General features: G+C 53.4%; 1 protein-coding gene across 7 annotated transcripts in view; it reads left to right on the top strand.

Annotated features, from left to right (window-relative positions):
- Nphp4 (nephrocystin 4) overlaps nt 1-19,939 on the top strand; it is an 82,287-nt gene that overhangs the window by 34,132 nt on the left and 28,216 nt on the right. For all 7 annotated transcript variants that reach the window (XR_007593746.1, XR_007593747.1, XM_050153263.1 and 4 more), the window contains 5 exons: nt 5,477-5,603; nt 16,469-16,530; nt 18,489-18,605; nt 19,189-19,340; nt 19,431-19,622. Coding sequence is in view for 5 of the 7 variants with exons in the window: in XM_050153263.1 (XP_050009220.1) it covers nt 5,477-5,603; nt 16,469-16,530; nt 18,489-18,605; nt 19,189-19,340; nt 19,431-19,622 (650 nt within the window). In the remaining 2 variants the exon portion in view is untranslated. The remainder of the gene's footprint in view (nt 1-5,476; nt 5,604-16,468; nt 16,531-18,488; nt 18,606-19,188; nt 19,341-19,430; nt 19,623-19,939) is intronic.

Below are 19,939 nucleotides of genomic sequence, written 5' to 3'. Positions count from 1 at the left end.
TGTGTGTGTGATATTTGGGTACAGTCACCCTTGAGAGTGCATATGGATGCCAACAGTTACATTGTGTGTGAGCGTGTGTGTGTGTGTGTGTGTTTGTGTGTGTGTGTGTATGTGTGTGTGTGTGTGTGTGTATGTGTGTTTGTGTGTGTATGTGTGTGTGTGTGTATGTGTGTGTGTGTGTGTGTGTGTGTTTGTGTGTATGTGTGTGTGTGTGTGTTTGTGTGTGTGTGTGTGTGTTTGTGTGTATGTGTGTGTGTGTTTGTGTATGTGTGTTTGTGTGTATGTGTGTGTATGTGTGTGTGTGTGATATTTGGGTACAGTCACCCTTGAGAGTGCATGTGGATGCCAGCAGTGGACATAGGAAATTTTTCCAGTATTCTTTCCCATCCTATTTTTGGACACAGAATCTCACTGAACTTGGGATTTGTTGATTGGAGCTAGCATGCCTGGATAGTGAACCCCTGGGATCCACCTGTCTCCCCTCCTACCACCAGTATTGAACTGGGGTCCTCATATTTTCTCAGAGGCACTTTACCCACCGAGTCTACATTTATTTAATTATTTATTTTAATGCTACAAATTGACTAGTATGTTTCTAGCATTTCATGAACAAACCTCTCCTGTGTCCTGGATATGCCCTCGGTGCTCGCTGAGTTGTGGTTAGGCCAGTTTCGCTCCTGGGTCCGCTGACCCTTCTTCACCTCTGCACCTCTGGAGGCCTTGCCGGACGAACCATTTTGTACACTCTGCGTACACTCTGAGGGGTTTCTCCTCTGCTTGTGTCCATGTTTTGTGCCCTAGGAGGACGTCATGTAGTTTTTGCCAGGAGCGTTCGTGGCACAAGAACTAGGTTTTGGCTGGGCTTTAGAGCCACTCTGGACCGTGCCCCTCTCGGCTGGACGTAGGGTGTCTGGTCCACAGCGGATTCTCAGATGAAGAAACCAGCTCAGCTGTGACATTCTCTATGAGTTCCAACCTGGAAAGCAAAGCAAGGCCAGGAGAGGCTGGAGGTTGTGTGTGTCACCCTGGATGTCCTGGCTGCCCTGCCCAGGTTGTGGTCATTTAAGTCCAGTGACCCAGGGCATCATGGACAGTTTTGGAACTATGATTTGCCTCTGGCCAGTGTCTGGGGTCCATCCTGGCCCTCTAGGCTGTGGCAGCCCCTGACTCTTGCAGTTCCATGTGGTGCCTGTAATGTGCCTGTCTCAGCAGTGCGCGGAGCCTTTAACCTCATTTCCTCTCTCTCAGGTAAAGGGCCATACCTGTCATTTCACAGTGTCACTCGCGTGCTGACTCTAGCTACAGCTATTGTTTCCAGTGTTGTTACTGGCCATCTGACTGATGCTCTGGGGACCCGCATCAGGGGCAGCTGACATGCTGTTCCCTTGTTATGAGCAATGTCTCTCATGGGTCCGTGTTTTGCTGCGTTTTCATATGGTCTAGTCCAAGCTCCTATTATGAAATCACCGCCAGAAATCTCAAAGTCATTACCATTCCCCCTCTCCCCGTCTTTTAGATCATCTCCTTCCTTCCCTCCTCCCCTGTGGATGTGTGTCTCTCTGTTTCTGTGTGGTTCTATGCCCCTGTGTGTGTGCGTGCGCGCGCGCGCGCGTGTGTGTGTGTGTGTTCTGTGTGGCTGTCTCTCTGTCTTGTCTTTCTCGGTGTCTGGTGTAAATGTTTGTCCTGTTTACAGCTCGTCTTGCCACGTTGTTGCCTTTCCCTTTTTGAGTGTGAACTGTGTCCGGCACACGCATTTTGAAAGTTTGACTTGCTTGGCGACACATGTGCCAGACATTTCCCTTCTCCACGAAGAACGCCACATATGAGTTCCATTTCTCAATCCCAGAACTGCTGACGTTTCTGCCAGGCAACTTTTCGCTGGGGACTGTCTGCTCTAGAGGGTGGTTGGCTGCATCCCCATCTTCGCCACTAGATGTCAGTAGCATTCCCAGTTGTGGAATGTGGCAGCCGAAGTGTCTATAGACAGCCCTTGTTGTCTGTGGTGGAGGACCAGCACTGTGAACAGACAGAGTGGGTAGGGGTGGTGAATTGTGGCGGCCCTGTCTCCACTCCTGTGCGGGAAGAGCACCACAGCTTCTTCATCTTCTTTCCTGGTGGTTCCAACACCGGCCAAGTGAGGCCAGCTGGAATCAAGGTGTGCTTCACCTGGGCCCTCACCAGCCAGCTCCACAGCCTGTCCCTTGTTCAGTGACTGTCTTTTGAATATGAACAGTGAGACTTGGGAATAACGTCCCTGAGCCTGTGAACTCACAGCTTAGCAGGAACAGCAGCTGCCAGTCAAGGAAAACAGCGACACTGGAAATGGAGCATCGTGAGAAGTTGTTTTATTGTTTGCTGTGACGTGAGGTAACATCTCGTGGCTGTGCTTCCTGCCCGGCTCTTGTCCTTTTCTTTCAAAAGTATTTATATCTCCAGAAGCCAGTGCCTCCAGTTCCTAGTTAGGATTTATAGTTATTTTCCTTTGATTTGGAAATAGTATGCTTCCTGTGCTATTAGTTTATCAATTGTAGACATCAGGCCCCGAGTCCCTGAGCTGACAGATGAGGACATTCGCTGTTCCCACACTCCGGCCCTCTTTACAATCACCCAGCCTCAGGTACGGTGCACACAGCAGGCCTGGTTGGAAAGTCTAAGGGTGCCCAGGAACGGGGCCACGCTCACAGGGGAGTGGCTTGGAAGCAGCTTGGGAAGTTGCTTATCCCGAGATGCGGTGTGGATCTGACCTTATCAGCAGGCCGAGGAGTTTGAGACCTGAGCTGTGTGTGTGGGTTGGAGGCTATCCAGTCCTGGGGCTGCCCCCCCCCCCCGGAGGAGCATAGACAGCAGATCTTACAGCACTGTGCAAACTTTGAGCATTCATGTGGACACCATGGCCCAGAGGAACTGTGGCCAGGAGCTGGGGCCTGAGCCCCCTGGTGCATAGTGTCAGTGTTCTTTCTTCATGCAAAGATTACAGACTCTTAATGTAATCTTTAAACCGAGTGCAATATAATCTAAATGATTTTGTATGCCAGGAGCTGAGGCAGAGAAAAGGCTTTTGCTAGACAGCAACACTGAGGTGAAAGGTTGGTGATCAAAGATCTTAAAACGCCCAGGCACACAGGCCATAGCACCATCGAGGAGAGAAAGAGAAGCCGCAGAGATGAGCAAGATGGGAATTTCAGAACTGAAGAGCAGCAAAGGTAAAATCTTCACAAGATGTGCGCTGTGGCTGGGTGGATGCTGATGAGTCGGTGAGCCTGAAGATCAGTCAGCGGAGCGAGGGCTTCCCGAGCTGCAGGAACTGATTGGTGGCCGCAGGCCGGGCTCTGCTGCTGACCAGCGGGACAGCGCCAAGGTCCGGCACCCATGTCAGCACCCAGTTCCAGGAGACAGGAGAGCGCCTGGTGCAGGAAACACCTCTGAAGATAGCAGAATAGGAAACCCTGGGCAAGAGACTGGGGGTTCAGCAGAAGCCCCGAGATAAGTGGGATGTAACCTCAGCCAGACACTGGATCACTGAACTGAAAGGAAAGAAAGAATCAAGAGCAGAAGTAGGAAAGTGGCTCCTTGCCCACAGAGAGATGGAGACGTGGATGGTTGTGTTCCTGTTAGAAGCCATGAGGGCCCATGTGGAAAAACAAAAGGTTTTGGAACCCAGAATTCTGTACCCATCAAGAGTCACCTGAAGCTCAGGTAGTACCTTCCCCAGTGAGCTGGAGGAAGGGAATTCAGAGCAGAGTGGCGTTAGCTACAAGTTTCCCTAGATAGAAGGAAACATGGAAGATGGGTTGAGAGGAACAGTGGAAATGAGGGCTGAGTGGGCTTCGTGGGAGGTTGAGGCGGAAGTTGCATTGTATCCTGTGAGGTCTTTAGGGTGGTTAGATACAGTAGGGTGAGGCGAAGTTTCATTGTATCCTGTGAGGTCTTCAAGGTGTTTAGATACAGTAGGGTGAGGTGGAAGTTACATTGTATCCTGTGAGGTCTTTAAGGTGTTTAGATACAATAGGATAAGACAGTGTAATGTCAGGAGCCTGGGTCTCCATGAGAGCACCTGTATTCCATCCTTTAGAGGGAACTATGCCAGAGAGTTTTTCTTTAATTCATTTAGTTACTTACTTGAGAAAGAGCCTCACTATGTTATCCACACTGACCTCAAGCTGGTGGTGTCCCCCCACCCTCCCCGTCAACCTCCTGATTTCTGGGTTGCAAGCATGTGCCACCACTCCAGGAGAATTTATATTTAAAACCTTAAGAGAAACCATTAACACTGAGATACCACATCAATTAATTTTGTTATAACAAAAATATCTGACAGACACAGGGAGGAAAGGCTTGTTGTGACTCACAGTGTCAGGACCACAGTGTGTCCTGGCGGAAAGGCAGGGTGGGGCGCATGGAGGTGGGAGCATTTTATCCAGACTCTCACTTGGGAGAACAGGAGGTAGAAGGAGCCGGCCATATTGGGGGTGGATATAATCTGCAAAGGTCGCTCCCAGTGACCCATTTGTAACAACCAGGCCCCACCCAGTAAAGGTCCATATGCCTTCAAGATCGCTCTGAACATGAGCCTGTGGGGGACATTCCAGATTCAAACTGTCACAGCTTAAACCCTGTAGGTGCTGGGAACTGAACCCAGGTCTTCTTTAAGAACAGCCAATGTTCTTAACCACTGAGCCATCTCTCTAGTCCCTATGGCTCAGGGCTTTTTTTTAATTTTTATTTTAATTCTTACAAAATGTGTGTCTACAGTCGCTTTCTAGCAGCTGATTCCCAGAGAAACGAGAATCGTTCACACGGCACTGTTTGTGCCTCCTCCATGGACAGTCAGCAGAGTGGCAGCTAGCCACGTGTTCCCAGTGAGTGGACGGATGGATGGATGGACGGACAGATGGACAGATGGATGGACGGACTGATGGGCTGTGGTGCATCAGTGTAATAGGACACGACTCAAGCATGAAAGGCATGGACTGTCGATATATGTGTTTCCGTGTGGTCGGTGGAGTGAGCGAGAAGGCCACTCTCAAGGGCTGCGTGCTGTGTGATTGTGTTTGCGTGACATGCAAGAAGACCAGCCTAGTTGTGGAGGAGCAGGCAGTGGCTGCTTGAACCAGCCAAGAGAGGGATGGGGCAGATCACGTGCTTCTGCACAGAGGTTAAAAAATAGTTATGCAAGCCAGTCGATATTACATGTTAATTAAAAACACGCACATTGTGGCTTATTAAATACCTTAAACTATATGGCTTGAGTAAATGTCATTTCCTGATAATATGGTCTCCTGGGATTTTAATGCCACAACTAATTTTCATCTCAGGAAATTACTTGTTTATGATCTAAGAACACATGGCTGCCCCCAGAGTCTTTGCTCTCTTGCAGAAGCTTTTTTGAGGGGGTCTGGAGAGTAGGGCTGGGCAGCCGTACCGGGGGGTCACTGATGGGAGTGAGTGAGCATTGTTGCTCTTGGGTTAACTACAGGTGAAGCAGGTGGAGTCGGGAACCATCCAGTTCCAGTTCTCGCTGAGCTCGGACACCCCCACAGAGCGTGCCAATGGCCCCAAGGCAGAGCGGCGGTCCTCCAGGAAGACGCCTGCGTCCCCTTCAGGTGAGCTGTAGAGAGCTGCCTGTGGCCTGCAGCTTGCTTCCCTCTCTCACCAGCCCTGTTGGGTAATTGCTGCAGCCTGTGCTAGGGAATCAATTAGTTGGCTTCCCTGAAGATGATGATGTGGGATTGGACGATGTGATAATGTGTGGTCCAGCTGTTTGTCACCCAGCCTTCAGCCACAAATGGTTCAGTTACGTAGCAGCTCCCCAAGCAAGCATGTATGTGTTGGTGAAGGGTGATTGTATCAAGGGCATGTCACAGGGGCATCCTGCGAACACGGGGCCTGGGAAGACCAGCTGGAAGTGCTGGCAGCCAGCCCTGGCTGCGTGTTCGTGTTGTGTTGTCCGTCTGTGTGCATTGATCACCGTTGACTTCCAGTGCGTGGTTTGGGGATGTTCCTCCAGGAAAGGGGTCATAATGGGATGCAAGCGGCAATGGCCCCTAGCAGACGTTCAGTCCTTGCCCTGTGAGTGACAGGTCCACAGGTGTGTGTGGGTTGAAGAACCATTACTATCATTGAGCTTGAATGAACTGGTATCTTCTGTGTGGCCTGGCGCTGTGTTCATTGCCTTTTGCTTTAGGCCTGAGCCTGTGCTGAAGCCAGGATGGAGGAAGAAAAGCATGCATGGCAAGATGTATACGTGGGTGTTGCGTTGTGGCCTGGGTTTCTGGAGAAGATCTGCCTCCTGCTGACTGAGGGCCGTAAGGGTCTTGCTCTTCTGATCCAGATGGATGGATGGGGAATGACCCGCTTGCGAATCCATGAGTAGTGTTCCCCTTCTCTAGCTGTACTCCCTTGATTCAGCTGTGCTCCCCTCCTCCTGCTGTGTTCCCTTCCTCCCACTGTGCTTCCATCCTCCTGATGTGCTCCTCTCCTCCTGCCGTGCTCCCCTCCTCCCACTGTGCTTCCATCCTCCTGATGTGCTCCTCTCCTCCTGCCGTGCTCCCCTCCTCCCACCGTGCTCCTCTCCTCCTGCCGTGCTCCCCTCCTCCCACTGTGCTCCCGTCCTGCCGTGCTCTCTCTCCTGCTGTGCTCCCATCCTGCTGTGCTCCCAGGATTCCTCTGGCTGCCCAACAGCAGGGGATGCCAATTGGCCATGGGGGACATGCTGTCCCTTCCTAGCCTCCCCCTGCCCTTCCTACCCAGTCTCTGATAATCTGGACAGTTTTGTCTGGTTTTCTATCCTGATTTGGTGCCTGAGCTCTGGCATAGGGTACTCTCTGTCTGTTGAGGTTCTGGTTTGTGGAGCCAGGTCCTGTTGAATATGATTTTCTCACTGGTAGGTGAGTGACCCACGACCCCTCTGACAGCTCAATGTGCAGACCTCTGTTTTACTGGCCATTGGGATTTCCTGAAATGCCTGGTCGCAGGCACCAGAACCTCGCCATTTGGTGACCAGCCGCGTCGAAGGTGTCCTCTCTGCAGAGCAGTTGAAGCTCCTAGTTTGAATTCTGTGCTCAGGAGACCGTTCAGGGTTGTTCACGGAGTGTATACATTAATGGACCATCTTATGTAAGTGGGATCTGCTGTGCAGCATCTCTTGTACTTGGGGTGCTGCCAAAAAGTCCGCCAGAGCCTTCGGGGTGGTGGGCGGCAGGCGTGCACTTTCTGTCGGAGTTGCTCCAGAATAAATCCCCTTTTCTGGGGGAATATAGCCTTACAGACTGTAATGTTCCTCCTTGGTCAGTTCTCTCAAGTTTGTCTCTTAGCTACAGAGCGGGTGCACAGGGTGGGGCGTGGCGTTCCAAGCGTGTCTGCATCGAGTCATCTTGGGGTCAGGGCACTGTTTGTGTCCATCTCTGCGCTAAGGGTACCCAAGTGTTTTCTCTTGTTTGGAAATATGAAGCACTATGGTCAGTGGTAGTCACCCCCTGCATGCAGCCAGAGGCGTTCAGGGCTCACCCTATCCCTGTAGCCTTGTTCCCACTGCGTCTCCTAACCTGCATAGCTCTGCCTTATGCCTTGTGTGGGGACTTGTCCTGACAAGCGCTGCCTGGGCTGGGGACACGGGAGTCTCTCTTGTGGGGGTTGAGAATTCGCGAGGTTAATGGGTGCTCTAACGCTCTGAGGACAGTTTGATCATTTGGGTCTTGCTCTTCAGCTGTGTTGGGTGGGGCCTGATCAGGTCGGTCTGACTTCTCCCAGAGGACCAGATGCTCCCCAAATAAGACTTGAGGTGGCTGTCCAACCTCATGGGCCCACATCTTCCTGATGGTCTTCGTTGCCTGCCCTCTCTGGTGTCTGTCAGCTTCCTGGTGGGACCTGCACTGGAGACTGGGAGGAGCCTCCGCCTGCCCGAGCTATGTCCCTCGGACACTGGCTTCCTTGGGGTCCTGCACTCTTGGCTCTGTTTTAACAAGTCCATCCTCCGCGCTGACCATGTTTGCTCCCTCTCTGACCTGCAAATTTCTGGACAGTTGACACTTGGTGACCACTTAGAACCTCTGTTTTTGTTGCCTGTTGCTCGGGCGTCTTCAAGTCATCCTCCCCTCCCCTCCCCCCATCCTCTCGCGTCCTTCGTCCTTCCTACTCCTTTTCTGTCGTGCCCTGCCCTCTTCCCCTGTACCCCACCCCCACCTCTCTTCTTCAGGTGAGTGGGGGGATAGTCTCCCTACTGGAAAGAAAAGTTGGCCTTCCCCCTCTCTGGCTCCCTCCCCCACTGTTGTTCCAGGGACTGTGCAGCCATTCCCTGCACCCTCCCTTCTGCTGCCTGGTGATTTCTGCCTGGAGTGTAATGTACCCACACACTGTGTTTATTTATTTATTTATTTATTTTGGATATGCGCTACTTTCTAAGTCTAAAAAAAAAGTCCAGCAAAGGGCAGCCGAGGAAGTTTGGAAGACACGAAGCCTAAGTATTCTTGGTTCGCAGACTCACCCTAAAGTTACAGGTCCAAGAACAGTGTGGCGTCCGTGGGGAGACGGACATGGTTGTGCAGGTAGGAGACCTGGGCTGCTTCTTGTTGCTGCAACAACGTGGCGAACCCTCGGTGACTTGGAAGTCACACATGTGCAGTGGGTCTCACAGGCTGAGGTTGGGCTCACCAGGGCGGCATGCCTTCCACAGGTTCCATGAAGAATTCATTGCCTTTCCTTTCCCCAACATCTAGTGACGCTTGACCCCTCCCCCCTCCTTCCTGCATCCTGGCAGTGAACAGCATCTAAAGTGATGCCTCAGGGTTTGTGGACCAGCATCTGCTGCCCCTCACTCTTCTGTGGATTAGGACTTGGCTGTCTTAGGGGGAACAGTTAGTCAGTCATCCTGCTGACCACAGGGAGTCAGGGAGTCAGGACACAGCAGCCAGTAGATGGCGCTGGCACACTTGTGTGTACAGAAAGTGTAACTTCAGTCCTAGCTTCATGTCACTCAACTAAATGTTGCAAAACATCACACACACACACACACACACACACACACACACACACACACACACACAGATGGATTAAAAACAAAGCTTTAGAAACCCAGGAAAGTGGAGACAGTTACTGTGACTTAACAGGCTAGAAGTGATGTAGCTGGCACACAGAGCCCAAGTCTCTAATGGCTGCCGCAGCAGACAGGGTCACTTGTCACCCTCACTATGCTGGCAGAATGGCCCTGGCTGTTCTTCGGTGTTTTTTTCTAAGACAGGATTTCTCTGTTTAACAGCCCTGGCTATCCTGGAACCTACTATGTAAACCAGGATGGCCTTGAACTCATAGAGATTCGCCTGCCTCTGCCTCCCGAGTGTTGGGATTAAAGGTGTGCACCACCACCACCTGGCTGTTCTTGAGTATAGTTTTTATTTCATTTTGGATTTTGTTTTCATTTTTAATTATGTGTCTATGTATATGTCTGTGTGTGGGTGTGTGCACTTGAGTTCGGTGCCGGTAGTAGCCAGAACAAGCTGTCATGCCTCCTGGAGATGGAGTTACAGGCAGTTGGGAAGGCACTCGCTGTGGGTGCTGGGAGCTAACCTAAGTCCTCTGCAAGAGCAATACATGCTCTTAACGGCTGAGCCATCTCTCTGGCTCCTGCCCCCAGATTTATGTTGTGTTTGTGGAGCTGGGAATATAGCTTAGTGGTTGAGCATGTGTGAGATTCTGACATGGGCTCTCAGCATGAATGAATGAATGAATGAATGAATGAATGAATGAGGTGGCATTTGGGGATGGGGTGTCAGGTCTGTATCTGTGTCATTCTGTGCTGTATTAGTCCCTCGAGACAGGGTCTCCCACTAGCTCTGGAGATGGGCCAGCCAGTAAGGCCCAGTACTCCTGTCTCCGTCCTCTGCAGCACCAGGTTGCAGGCACTCAGCCATGCCTGGCTTTTTGCAGGTGTGCTGGGGATTTGAACTCAGACCTTCATGCTTGCGCTTACCCAGTGAGTCATCTCCCTAGACCCATGAATTAAAAAAAAAAAACCCTCTCCTCCCCAGCCAGGCAATGGATAAATAAACATATTTATCTGCCAGGTGAATGAAAGAGAGAAAGAGAGGGCATTTCATAGGCTTGTGTGATGGAAAGAGAAAAAGAGAGGACATATCGTAGGCTTGTGTGATGGAAAGCTCGGAGGCAGCGCTGCATTGGGGTGGTGGGACCCCAGGACCCCAGGACCCATATGTTTCTGCCCCCATCTGCTCCCACCCTTTCCTCTGTTCTCTCTCTCCTCCTTTCAGCTCTGTTTTCTGCAGAACTGGCTTCTTGCCGGAAGTTCCTCCCTGCTCTGGGTTCAGGCACACCAGGATAATCCTTGGATTTAGGAATCCCAACAGAGCGAGCTATGTCTGTCACTTGGCTCCAGGAGGGTTTTGAGGTAGCGTCCTGCTGTGTTACCCACCACTGGGTCAAGCCTGGAGGCTGGGGTGGGGTGGGGTGGGGCTGGGGAGACTGGAGACTGGGCCTGGGGTCACACACCCACTCTGGGTACGTGGTGAGGGGTGCCAAGCAGCTCTCCACAGTAAAGTCCTCAGAGAGAACAATCGGAAGGCATTGGTCGCCATAGGAACTCCCGTCAGTATAGTTCTGTCCGGCTTCCCTATCTATGGGGGCCACAGGGCTCTGGCTGCTGCTAGTAGCTAAGCAAATGAAAGAAAGCCTCCCTGGCTCCAGGAACACAGAATCCAGTGGCCAGGGTCGGCCCTCAGCAGCTCCTGTGCGGATGTGGCTGACTGGAGGAACCGCGGGGGTGGGGGCGGGGTGGAGGGGTGGGGGGGGCAGAGCCTGCTTACCAGGTCCCACCCCCAGTACCTGCTCAGCTCAGCTCAGCAGCATTCTGTTCTCCAAAGCGAGCCTGCTGTGTGTGTGTGTGGGGGGGGTTTCCTCTGGGACACTGAGCCGTTTGAGTTCTGAAGAAGCAGAACCATCATGCACACACTCTGAGGTCTTTAAAAAAGATTCACTGTCTCTGCAGAGAGACGTCTGCTTTGGTTTCTGTAGACGTCAGGAGCAGCTCCATAGCACAGCACTGTAGTGGCCAGATGCGTGTTTCAGTGACTGTGTGGCTGAGGCCCGGTTTGTCTGGCTTATTTAATTTGGATTTATGGCTGCACTCATGGCCTGTTCATACAGTCATTCCACCCTGCTCCTGGCGTAGAAGTCATTGCCTCCCAAGACCCCAATATCAGAGACTTAAAAATACTCACTAGCATCTAACTTGTGAGAGGAACTTTGCAGACCTCAGTGTCGTACCAGCTAACACAGCTCCTCTGGAAATCTTAATGGCATGTGACTGTCACTTTAAGTGAGGTATTCGGGCTCTCCCGAATGGATCGTCCTCTTTATTTTTCCCATAAAGTTGACAGAGAGACAGAGGTCTGTTCATGACGGGAGAGCAAGCCTCGAGCCACTAGAGGGCGGTCAGGCTACACTTTTGACGGTATAGAGTTTCCTTGACCCATATTTTGCTTTTGAGTGTTCTGGTGGTGATGGCAGTTTGGATTGTTTGCTCAGTAGATCTGAAAACAGTCCTGTAGCAGGGGTTATCGAAAACACACACTGCCCTGTCTCCAGGATACGTGTGGCTAGGTCCTGCCAGCTGCCACTGTGCCGCAGCTCTCTGCACGGGTAACAGTGGCCTTGTGTCTGTGGATCCTGGTCCCCCACGGAAGTGGGGGTGGCTTTTGGCCACCTTGGCCACAGCAGTAGGATCTCCCCTAGCTACAAGGCTGTGGAGTGTGTGGGATGTCAAGGAACTGAGCTAAGCCGACCCTTCAGGCCTCCGGACAGGCCTCATTCCATGAGGGCTGTGGTCTGAGTTCACTCAGGTGGAGGCCCTTGCCTGCCCCACCATCAGGTTCTTCCCTTTGCTCTTAGTTTCCCATTCCCCTCCCCTGTGATCAAAGCCTCAGGAAGGATGGCTTACCAGCAGATCCGCGAGGAATAAAGGCCTTTCAGATGGGTTTGCCTTGTGAATCCCTAACACCCAGAGCCCATTAGTACTGATTCATCTTTTATCCCACGGTCTGATGACAGGGAGCCGCTTTTCCCACCTTCCTCTACGTCTAATGATGATTTCATTAAGGCCCAGGCTCTTTCCTCCCCTCCCTCTCTGTGATGGGCTACGCTGCCCCTCTCTCTGCCTTCACCCTATTCCAGCTGTTGCTGGTTGCTAGGCACCCGCCTCCTGCCACTCTCTTTTCTTGCTCCACCTTCAGGGCTTTTGCTCTCCTGTCTTGTGGTTGACCACAGGTGACCACGGGCATCCAACTGGCTTTCCTCCATCCCCACCCCTCCACCCCTCACCCCACATGCCTGCTGCTTCCCAGTCCCTGGGGTGCAGCCCTCTCAGGAAGGGAGCTTACGCTTGGGGATGGAGGGCCCAAGCTGCCTTGTACACAAGTCCGTCCGTCCCCCCCCCCCCCCCCCCCCCCCGCGCCAAGGCCATCATCAGGAAGATGCCATGGTAACCTCATCCATCTTTCCAGAAAGAGCACACCCAGTGCCTGCTTCTGCAGGTTTCTGTTGTACTGAGGGCCTCCAGTGTCACCAGGTCTGGGACAGTGGTGCAGGGTGTTGCCCTGCCCTGCATTAGCTACTCTCTTATCCTGGCATCTTTCCGTGACCCTCGGTTAAGAACAAACACATGAGCCAGACGTGGGTGGCTCCCGAAGACAAATGACCATTCAGTGGCTCCCTCGGTGATGCGGTGGGTGTCAGGTCCCACTCTCCCAAGCCCCTGTGCGTTAACAAGGTGACAGTGGAAGTTTGAGGGTTGCTGGGGGGTCACTGCCTTCTGCCTCGGTCCCCGTCCTTGTCCGCCCTTCGGTGGGGCACCAACAGAGATGAAAGCCCAGCAAACGCTCACTCTTAGGGAGACTAGCCAGCTGTGCTAATGGACATGGGTGCAGAGTGTGTTCTGTTGTGTTTGTAGTCTCGTGTGGAGTGACAGTGGCCGGCCTTCATGGTCTGGCCAGGGCTGGAGGGGGCAGCTCAGTGTGTCCCAGGGAAGTCTCGCCCTGTGGCCACACTAGCATGCCCTGGAGAGCAGCCTTCTCCCTAGTGTGCCCAGAAGGCAGAGGCCACACAAGCCTTGGGACTTTGAGGGACTCAAAGGGACCTGTGATAGCTCAGATTGGGGTCAGAGCGTAGCCCCCCGCCTGACCTTCAGGAGCCCCTGCATAGTCAGGTGAAGGACATGTGGGCCTTTGAGACCAAACCAGCAAACTGGGGTGGACGCGGATGTCTGGCTGGCAGCAGTTCTTGGCACGAGGAGACTGCCTGAAAGCAGGCGTGTGCCAGGAGCAGTTAGACGGTGCTCAGGCAGGACACAGCCTACTGTGCCTGGAAGCCTGTTTCCTTGTCTCTGGCAATTGGCCAGCAGCCTCCGTTGGCGTCTTGGGACTTAGTCTCTTTCCTCCAGACACTGAGATTGTGTGCCCCTGAGCTGCACTGGCTACATGGCTTCCCAGAGTCCTTTGACCCAAGAGAAGCCATGGTCTCCATGCTCCCCTTAATGGCCAGGCTACTTCTTAAACCCAGAGGCTCAGGCCCAGGCACAACTAAGTGCTGTCTCCAGCCCCAGAGATGGAGTCCAGCCTTCAAAGCCACCTTCTGGGGAGAAACAGCAGCAGCCGGTAGTTACCGGCTGCCGGTGGAACTCTCCGTGTAGGCCTGTGCTGATTGCTGTCATCAGTGCAGCCCAAAGGGCCTTCTAGCTGTGGCAGGGCCGCCATGGTAGATCTGATGAGTAGCACCTAGCTGTAATTAAAGCCTTATCCAGCCCATGGGAACGTGGGAACTGAGACTTGCCGATGGGTGCAGTGGTGGGGTAAGTGCCTTGCAGCAGGCCAGCCAGCCACACGTGGTTGCTCCCCTGCCTCTCCCCTCAGGAGGTGGGATCAGTAGATAGGATAGAGTTGTGCCATGTGTCTGGTCACTGGCTCTTCTCACTGGAAACGCACCTAGCTGACCTCACGCGTTCAACACACCAGCTATCCCTTTGCCTTAGGAGCTCCTATTGTATATGAGCTTGCTTGTGTTGGTTCAGGGCCATGTGGTGTGCTCCTGGCATTCTGCAGGCAGACATGGGCACAGAGACATATTGTCTTGGGGTTCAGTGTGTTGCCCTGGAGTTCCTGCCCAGTTGTTGCTGTAGCAGAAGTGGGACTTGAGTCAGTCACGCCCTTCCTGTGGGGCCATGGTATGCCCTGGGTAGGGATGAGGTGCCAAGAGGGAAAGATTGGAAAGTGAGCATCTCTTGGTCTGGATGGATTTCTTCCCCACCTGTACTTCTCTTGGGGGTGTGGGTTGGGCCCTAGCAGCCTGGGTTCACAGCAGGTATCCTAAGAGGCCTGCCAGAGCCTTTTAAAGGCTGTTTTAGCTCTATCAGAAGGTAAAATTGCATGGTAAGTCACAATATAAAGAATTACCTGAGGAAACATACCTTACAATACCCAAATTTGAGCCTGTGGGGGAGAAGCCATAATGGGCCCCGCTGGTGTCGCCTCCAGCCTGCGAGCTTTCCCTCGCCCGGAGGATGCACACAGGCCCGTGCCTAAGTGCTGACTTTCTCTCGGCTAGGGATAATGGAACCATCTCCTGCAATTTTCCCTCTTTATAAAATCGGTCTGTAGAGTTTTCCAAGTCCCCATTTAGGGTGGAACAAAGTAGAGCTTTCCCGTTTCATCCTTGGGCTCTTTTAGGGGAAGAGAGCTGCAGAAGATGGTCTGGGGACCTGGGCCAGTGGTGGCCCGCGGGGTGATAGCACCCACGTTTGCCTCCAGAGAGCTGAGATTGTCCCGGGGAGACAGCCAGCTGGGCTTGTCTTCTGGCTCCCCCAGAGCAAAGTAGTTGGTGTCTCAGATCACAGGCTCTGGGTCGCTGGGAACCCTGTTTTTGACATTTGAGGAGAGGGTGGGTAGGTAGGTGGACGCTTCCCAGGTGGCAGCTGGCCCATGAGCTGTTGCGGCCATTTGGGTCTCCTGAGGCAGAAGTCCTTTTGGGTTGGTCCCCACTTCCATTCCTGAAATTCCTTGCCATCTTGTTCCCATCAGTGAGATCTCACAAGACTTCCCCCAGACCCTCACGAGGCCTGGGACAAGCTGTGGCATCTCCTAAGGGACCCTCTGGAAAGCAGCAGAAGAGGCTAGGTCTTGTGTGCTCCGGAGCCTATGTTGCATACGGGGGTTTAAGCAGTTTGTCCTGTGTCTCTTCTTCAGTAGCAAGTGTGCTGACCTTATTTTTGTTTTGATGCTACCCAGAATGAAGCAGGAGGTTGTTGGGCATTCTCCATGCAGGTGGAGCAGGGGAAGAGACACGGCTGTTTTGCCCTGTGCCCTCTGCTGTGGGGACCCCAGGGTACTTAGGGAAGTGTAAGTCATTCATGTTGGCTGTGGGCCGTGTGAGGAAGAGAGCTGTGTGAATGCCTGGCATCTCTTGTCAGCCCCATGAGGGTTGGACAAGGCCCTGGGGAGAGGGCAAAATATTTTTTGGAATCAAAGTCCTGTAGGGAATAAGGTTTCTTAGAAGTGGCAGTGTCCCATCACTGGGGACTGCAGTGTCCAGGGAAGACATGGACATGAAGCTGTGATCTCAGGACAACAGTCAGGCCGCTCCACAGGGAAATGCAAGGTTTGTTATAGCTGCACCCTCATCTCCGGGGGCAGGCAGAGGTGGCGCTCCCTGTCGGGTGGGACAGCCCCGCTTATTGACAGGAAGTTGTGACCGTGGAGGAGAAGGCCAGTCGTGACCCGTGTGCAGTGGCTGTGAGATGGAGCGTGGCTGTGAGGTTTGCACAGACCGACCTCAGCCTCACTCCTGGCTTGACTGTTGTGCTGCTTCAGGGCAGTGGCCCCAGTGGAGGAGGATGTCACTCTGCAGAGGGCCTCTTGGGCCACTGGACACTGCATTGGCCTCTGGAGGGTCACAGCTGTTGTCGTTGCTCTGGGGAACCTATTGGAGGGCTGGCCTTGACCTCTGGGCAGACTTCCCTAAGGCAGACCTGCATTGTGAATGGGACAGCCTGGGCATGGGCTGTGTTCAGGAGGTGATGTTGAGATCACCAGGGAGCCCACAGCCATGGCACCACTAACTCAGGCTTATATCAGAGCTGGGCACTCCCAAGGCAGCGGTGTGGGTGGCAGAAAGCTTCCAGTGGGGGAGTGGTGGGTGTGTCAGAGAGCTTGAGTGTCCAGGAGCTATGGTCCTGTCCTGCTCGGCCCACACTTAGCAAGGCTGCCTGCTGCAGAGGGAAGGAAGTAGGCAGAGTGGGCGTGAGGAGGCGCCTGGCTTCTAGTCTCCAGGCTCAGAGGAGCTGTGCTGGCCACAGTTTATGCAAACAGCCAGTTATACGCGAGTTAGAGATGCACAGTGGGTCCAGCTGGACTGGCATTCTGGGCTCTGGGTCCTGCAGATGCTCATGGCCCCTGTGCTCCCCTCACCCCAGGCACACCAGCACCGACAGACCAGGATCTTGCTGCAATCCAGGATTCTCCTGTGGGACCAGGGGTAAGTCCAGGCTGGGGGGGGGTGTAGTTCAGGTGGTTTAGAGCTGAAGAAATGATTCATCTAGATGCCAGGGCTGGGGGTGTCTTTGGTCCCCTCTGCCCTGTACTGCAGCCTGCCTCAACGAGCTGACTTCCAGGTCCAGCTGCCGTTCTGGTGGCTTCCTGCCCAGTTAGTGATCCTGGACCTCGCCATCCACACTTAAAAATGCCACATCCTCCCAGTTGTGAGGCTTGTTGGGTCAGTGCCATTGACTGCCTAAGACACTGGAGTGTGTGGCCGTCACCCTTCCCAGAGTGTCACAGACACCAGGCAGCAGCTGGCCTATGGGCCAAGCACTTAGTGTTGGCAGGTTTTGGACCACAGCTGGCAGAGGCTGGACGTCTGGACAGCCAACTGCCAGAATTCACCTCCATAGCCTAGAACTTGCTGTGCAAAAAGAACGGTTCTTCCTGGCTGGGTCATTGGCAGCTGAACAGGCTGGGGGCTCATGACCCCTGGCTGGGTCATTGGCAGCTAAGCAGGCTGGGGACTCATGTCCCCTGGCCCTGGGTGGCTTTGGCTGCATGGCTTTTACTGTCATCCCGAAAACCAAACTTTAGGGAAGCAAAATCCAAGGTGCAGTCCACACCGCTTCCTGCCTCCTGCTGGCCTAGTAGTCAGAAGTGGGCTGAGGACCCGAAAGACCCTTCCCATGATGCAGGGCTACTGCCTGGCACACACTGCTGAATCCTCCTCTGGGCTAGCTGTCCTTGCTGGCAGCCGTCATCCCTCAGAAGTGTGCCCTGGCAATGGAGTTCAGCTGTGACTGGAGACACACACTCCAGTGCAGCCCAAAGCCTCACCTACCCCACCATTTGATATTAGCGTTCATTTCCTGCTTGTGACCATAAACTCTGTAGATGGCTGAGTGCACCGAGCTCATGTGTAATACTCGTAGCAGCCGGCTGTCGAGGCCATGGTTACCTTCCAGAGGCGAGGAGACTGGGTGGATTGTGAAAGTGGGGCAGAGATTTTTGTCCCCAGACTTCCTGCTGTCCATCTAGTGTGGTCACTGCCTTGGTGGACAGGAAGCTGGACAGAGCTCTGGAGTTGTTCAGTGCAAGGACAGGAGCAACTCCAGAGGGACGTAGCATTAGTCCTGCAGCAGGGGCTCCCTCCTCACCCACTTTCCCACTGGGGCTGTCCTCATTCGAACTCTGATGCGTGAGAGATCATACCACCAGGCGCCCTTATCATTATGAATTAAGAGCATTTGGAGGACTCTGGATTTCAGAGCACCGCTGGCCCAGAGAGTGCTGGCATTACTCCTGGTGGTGATGCTTAGGAGTCGCCTTCCTCTCCCACAGGGTCTGCATGGGCGCGTGTGGGCTCCTGTGTGTCTTCCTCTCCCACAGGGTCTGTGCAGGCACGTGTGTGCTCCTGTGTCTTCCTCTCCCACGGGGTCTGCGCAGGCATGCGTGGGCTCCTGTGTGTCTTCCTCTCCTACAGGGTCTGCGCAGGCATGCGTGGGCTCCTGTGTGTCTTCCTCTCCCACAGGGTCTGCATGGGCACGTGTGGGCTCCTGTGTGTCTTCCTCTCCCACAGGGTCTGCATGGGCACGTGTGGGCTCCTGTGTGTCTTCCTCTCCCATGGGGTCTGCATGGGCACGTGTGGGCTCCTGTGTGTCTTCCTCTCCCACGGGGTCTGCATGGGCACGTGTGGGCTCCTGTGTGTCTTCCTCTCCCACGGGGTCTGTGCAGGCACGTGTGTGCTCCTGTGTGTCTTCCTCTCCCACGGGGTCTGTGCAGGCACGTGTGTGCTCCTGTGTGTCTTCCTCTCCCACAGGGTCTGCGCGGGCACGTGTGGGCTCCTGTGTGTCTTCCTCTCCCACAGGGTCTGCGCGGGCACGTGTGTGCTGGGGGCTCCGTGCATTGACTGGTATACTTGGAGCATTTCACCGAAGAACTTTTGTCTTGCAGCTGTCGCTCTCCCAGCTGGCGGCCTCCCCACAGTCTCTGAATCCACGCAGCTCTTCCAAGATCCCTCCTCAGGCCCTGGACAGCCCTCAGTCCCCTCAGGGTCCCCAGCTCCAGGCAGTAAGTATACCCATCCTGTCCTGCTTCCCTCTCCCACACAAGCTCATCACCTCCTGATGGGAAGGAAGTCTGATGGTTGCTTGGTTGGGTGTGAAGGCCTTGGGGTGTTCTTTGTGATGTGGACTGTGGGACTGGATGGGGTAGGTGGTACCTGACTTTCCGCCTTAGACCTTTGCCACCATTCTGGGACCAAACAGGAATGTGGAACCACTTGGCATTTGTTGTTCAGATATCAGGTGTCTCTGTGACACTGGCCTGCTCATGACATTTGTGGTTTCTTCCTCGTTGCTTTGTAACTCACAGATGATGTTGTTGTATAAAATGTAGAATGACTTGTTAGCCTTGACTTAAAGATAAAAAAACAAAATTTTAAAAAATTGATTTTTTTTTTAATTTTTAGTTTGGCCCAAGTATTGCATGGGACAGATGCTAAAATCAGTCATTGTTTATCTGAGGTTAAAAACCTCCTGTATTGATAGTTGCTGAGCTGATGACCTCCCAGAAGTCATTGGGGCAGTAAACCCTTGGGCCTGAGCTCCTCTGGGGCCTCAATGCACAACTGAGCCCTGCTTTTGTTCTGCAGGAATCCGTGTTAGAGAGCAGGGTCTCCCACCTGGAAGCTGACCTGAGCCAGACGTCCCTGGTTCTGGGGACCCCTGCCGTCGTTGATCATCTCCAGGAACTTCCCTTCACTCCTTTGCACGCCCCCATTGTTGTGGGGGCCCAGAGCAGGAGGTAATTCTCGGTGGGGAGGCCTTGGACCTATGGTGGAGAGGTGTGCACGGCACCGCCTGGGATTTGGACTGAGGGGTTTTTCTACTTCAGCTCTAGAAGCCAGCTCTCGAGAGCTGCAATGGCGCTCCTGAAGTCATCCGGCTTCCCTGAGATCCTTGATGCCAGGCAGCAGCCGGTGGAAGCCGTCAACCCCACTGACCCCGTGAGATTCAACCCTCAGAAGGAAGAGTCAGACTGTCTTCGAGGGAATGAGATAGTGCTGCAGTTTCTGGCCTTCAGCAGGTAGTGTCCAGGTGCCCATCTATAGTGCTCCCTGGCTTCCTCCTGCCGATGATCTGACTCTCAGCCTGGTCCGTGTTCAGGCTTTGCCCGCTGGGACGGGGCCATCTATGTTCTGAATTAATTGATGCATGTAGTAATTGTGTGCGTTTATGGGGTAGTTTGTAGTCTGATATGGCTATATGGTGTATAATGACTGTCTTAGGGTTTCTATTGCTGTGAAGAGACACCATGACCACAGAGACTCTTATAACGGAAAACATTTAGCAAGGTGACTTACAGTTCAGAGGTTCAGTCCATTGTCATCATGATGGGAAGCT

Source organism: Alexandromys fortis, unplaced genomic scaffold, assembly GCF_014885135.2.
Source record: "Alexandromys fortis isolate MF-2015 unplaced genomic scaffold, M_Fortis_MF-2015_v1.1 scaffold_88, whole genome shotgun sequence".
Taxonomy (NCBI): Eukaryota; Metazoa; Chordata; class Mammalia; order Rodentia; family Cricetidae; genus Alexandromys; species Alexandromys fortis.
Note: the sequence above shows the minus strand (reverse complement) of the source record. Positions and strands in the feature narration are given on the sequence as shown.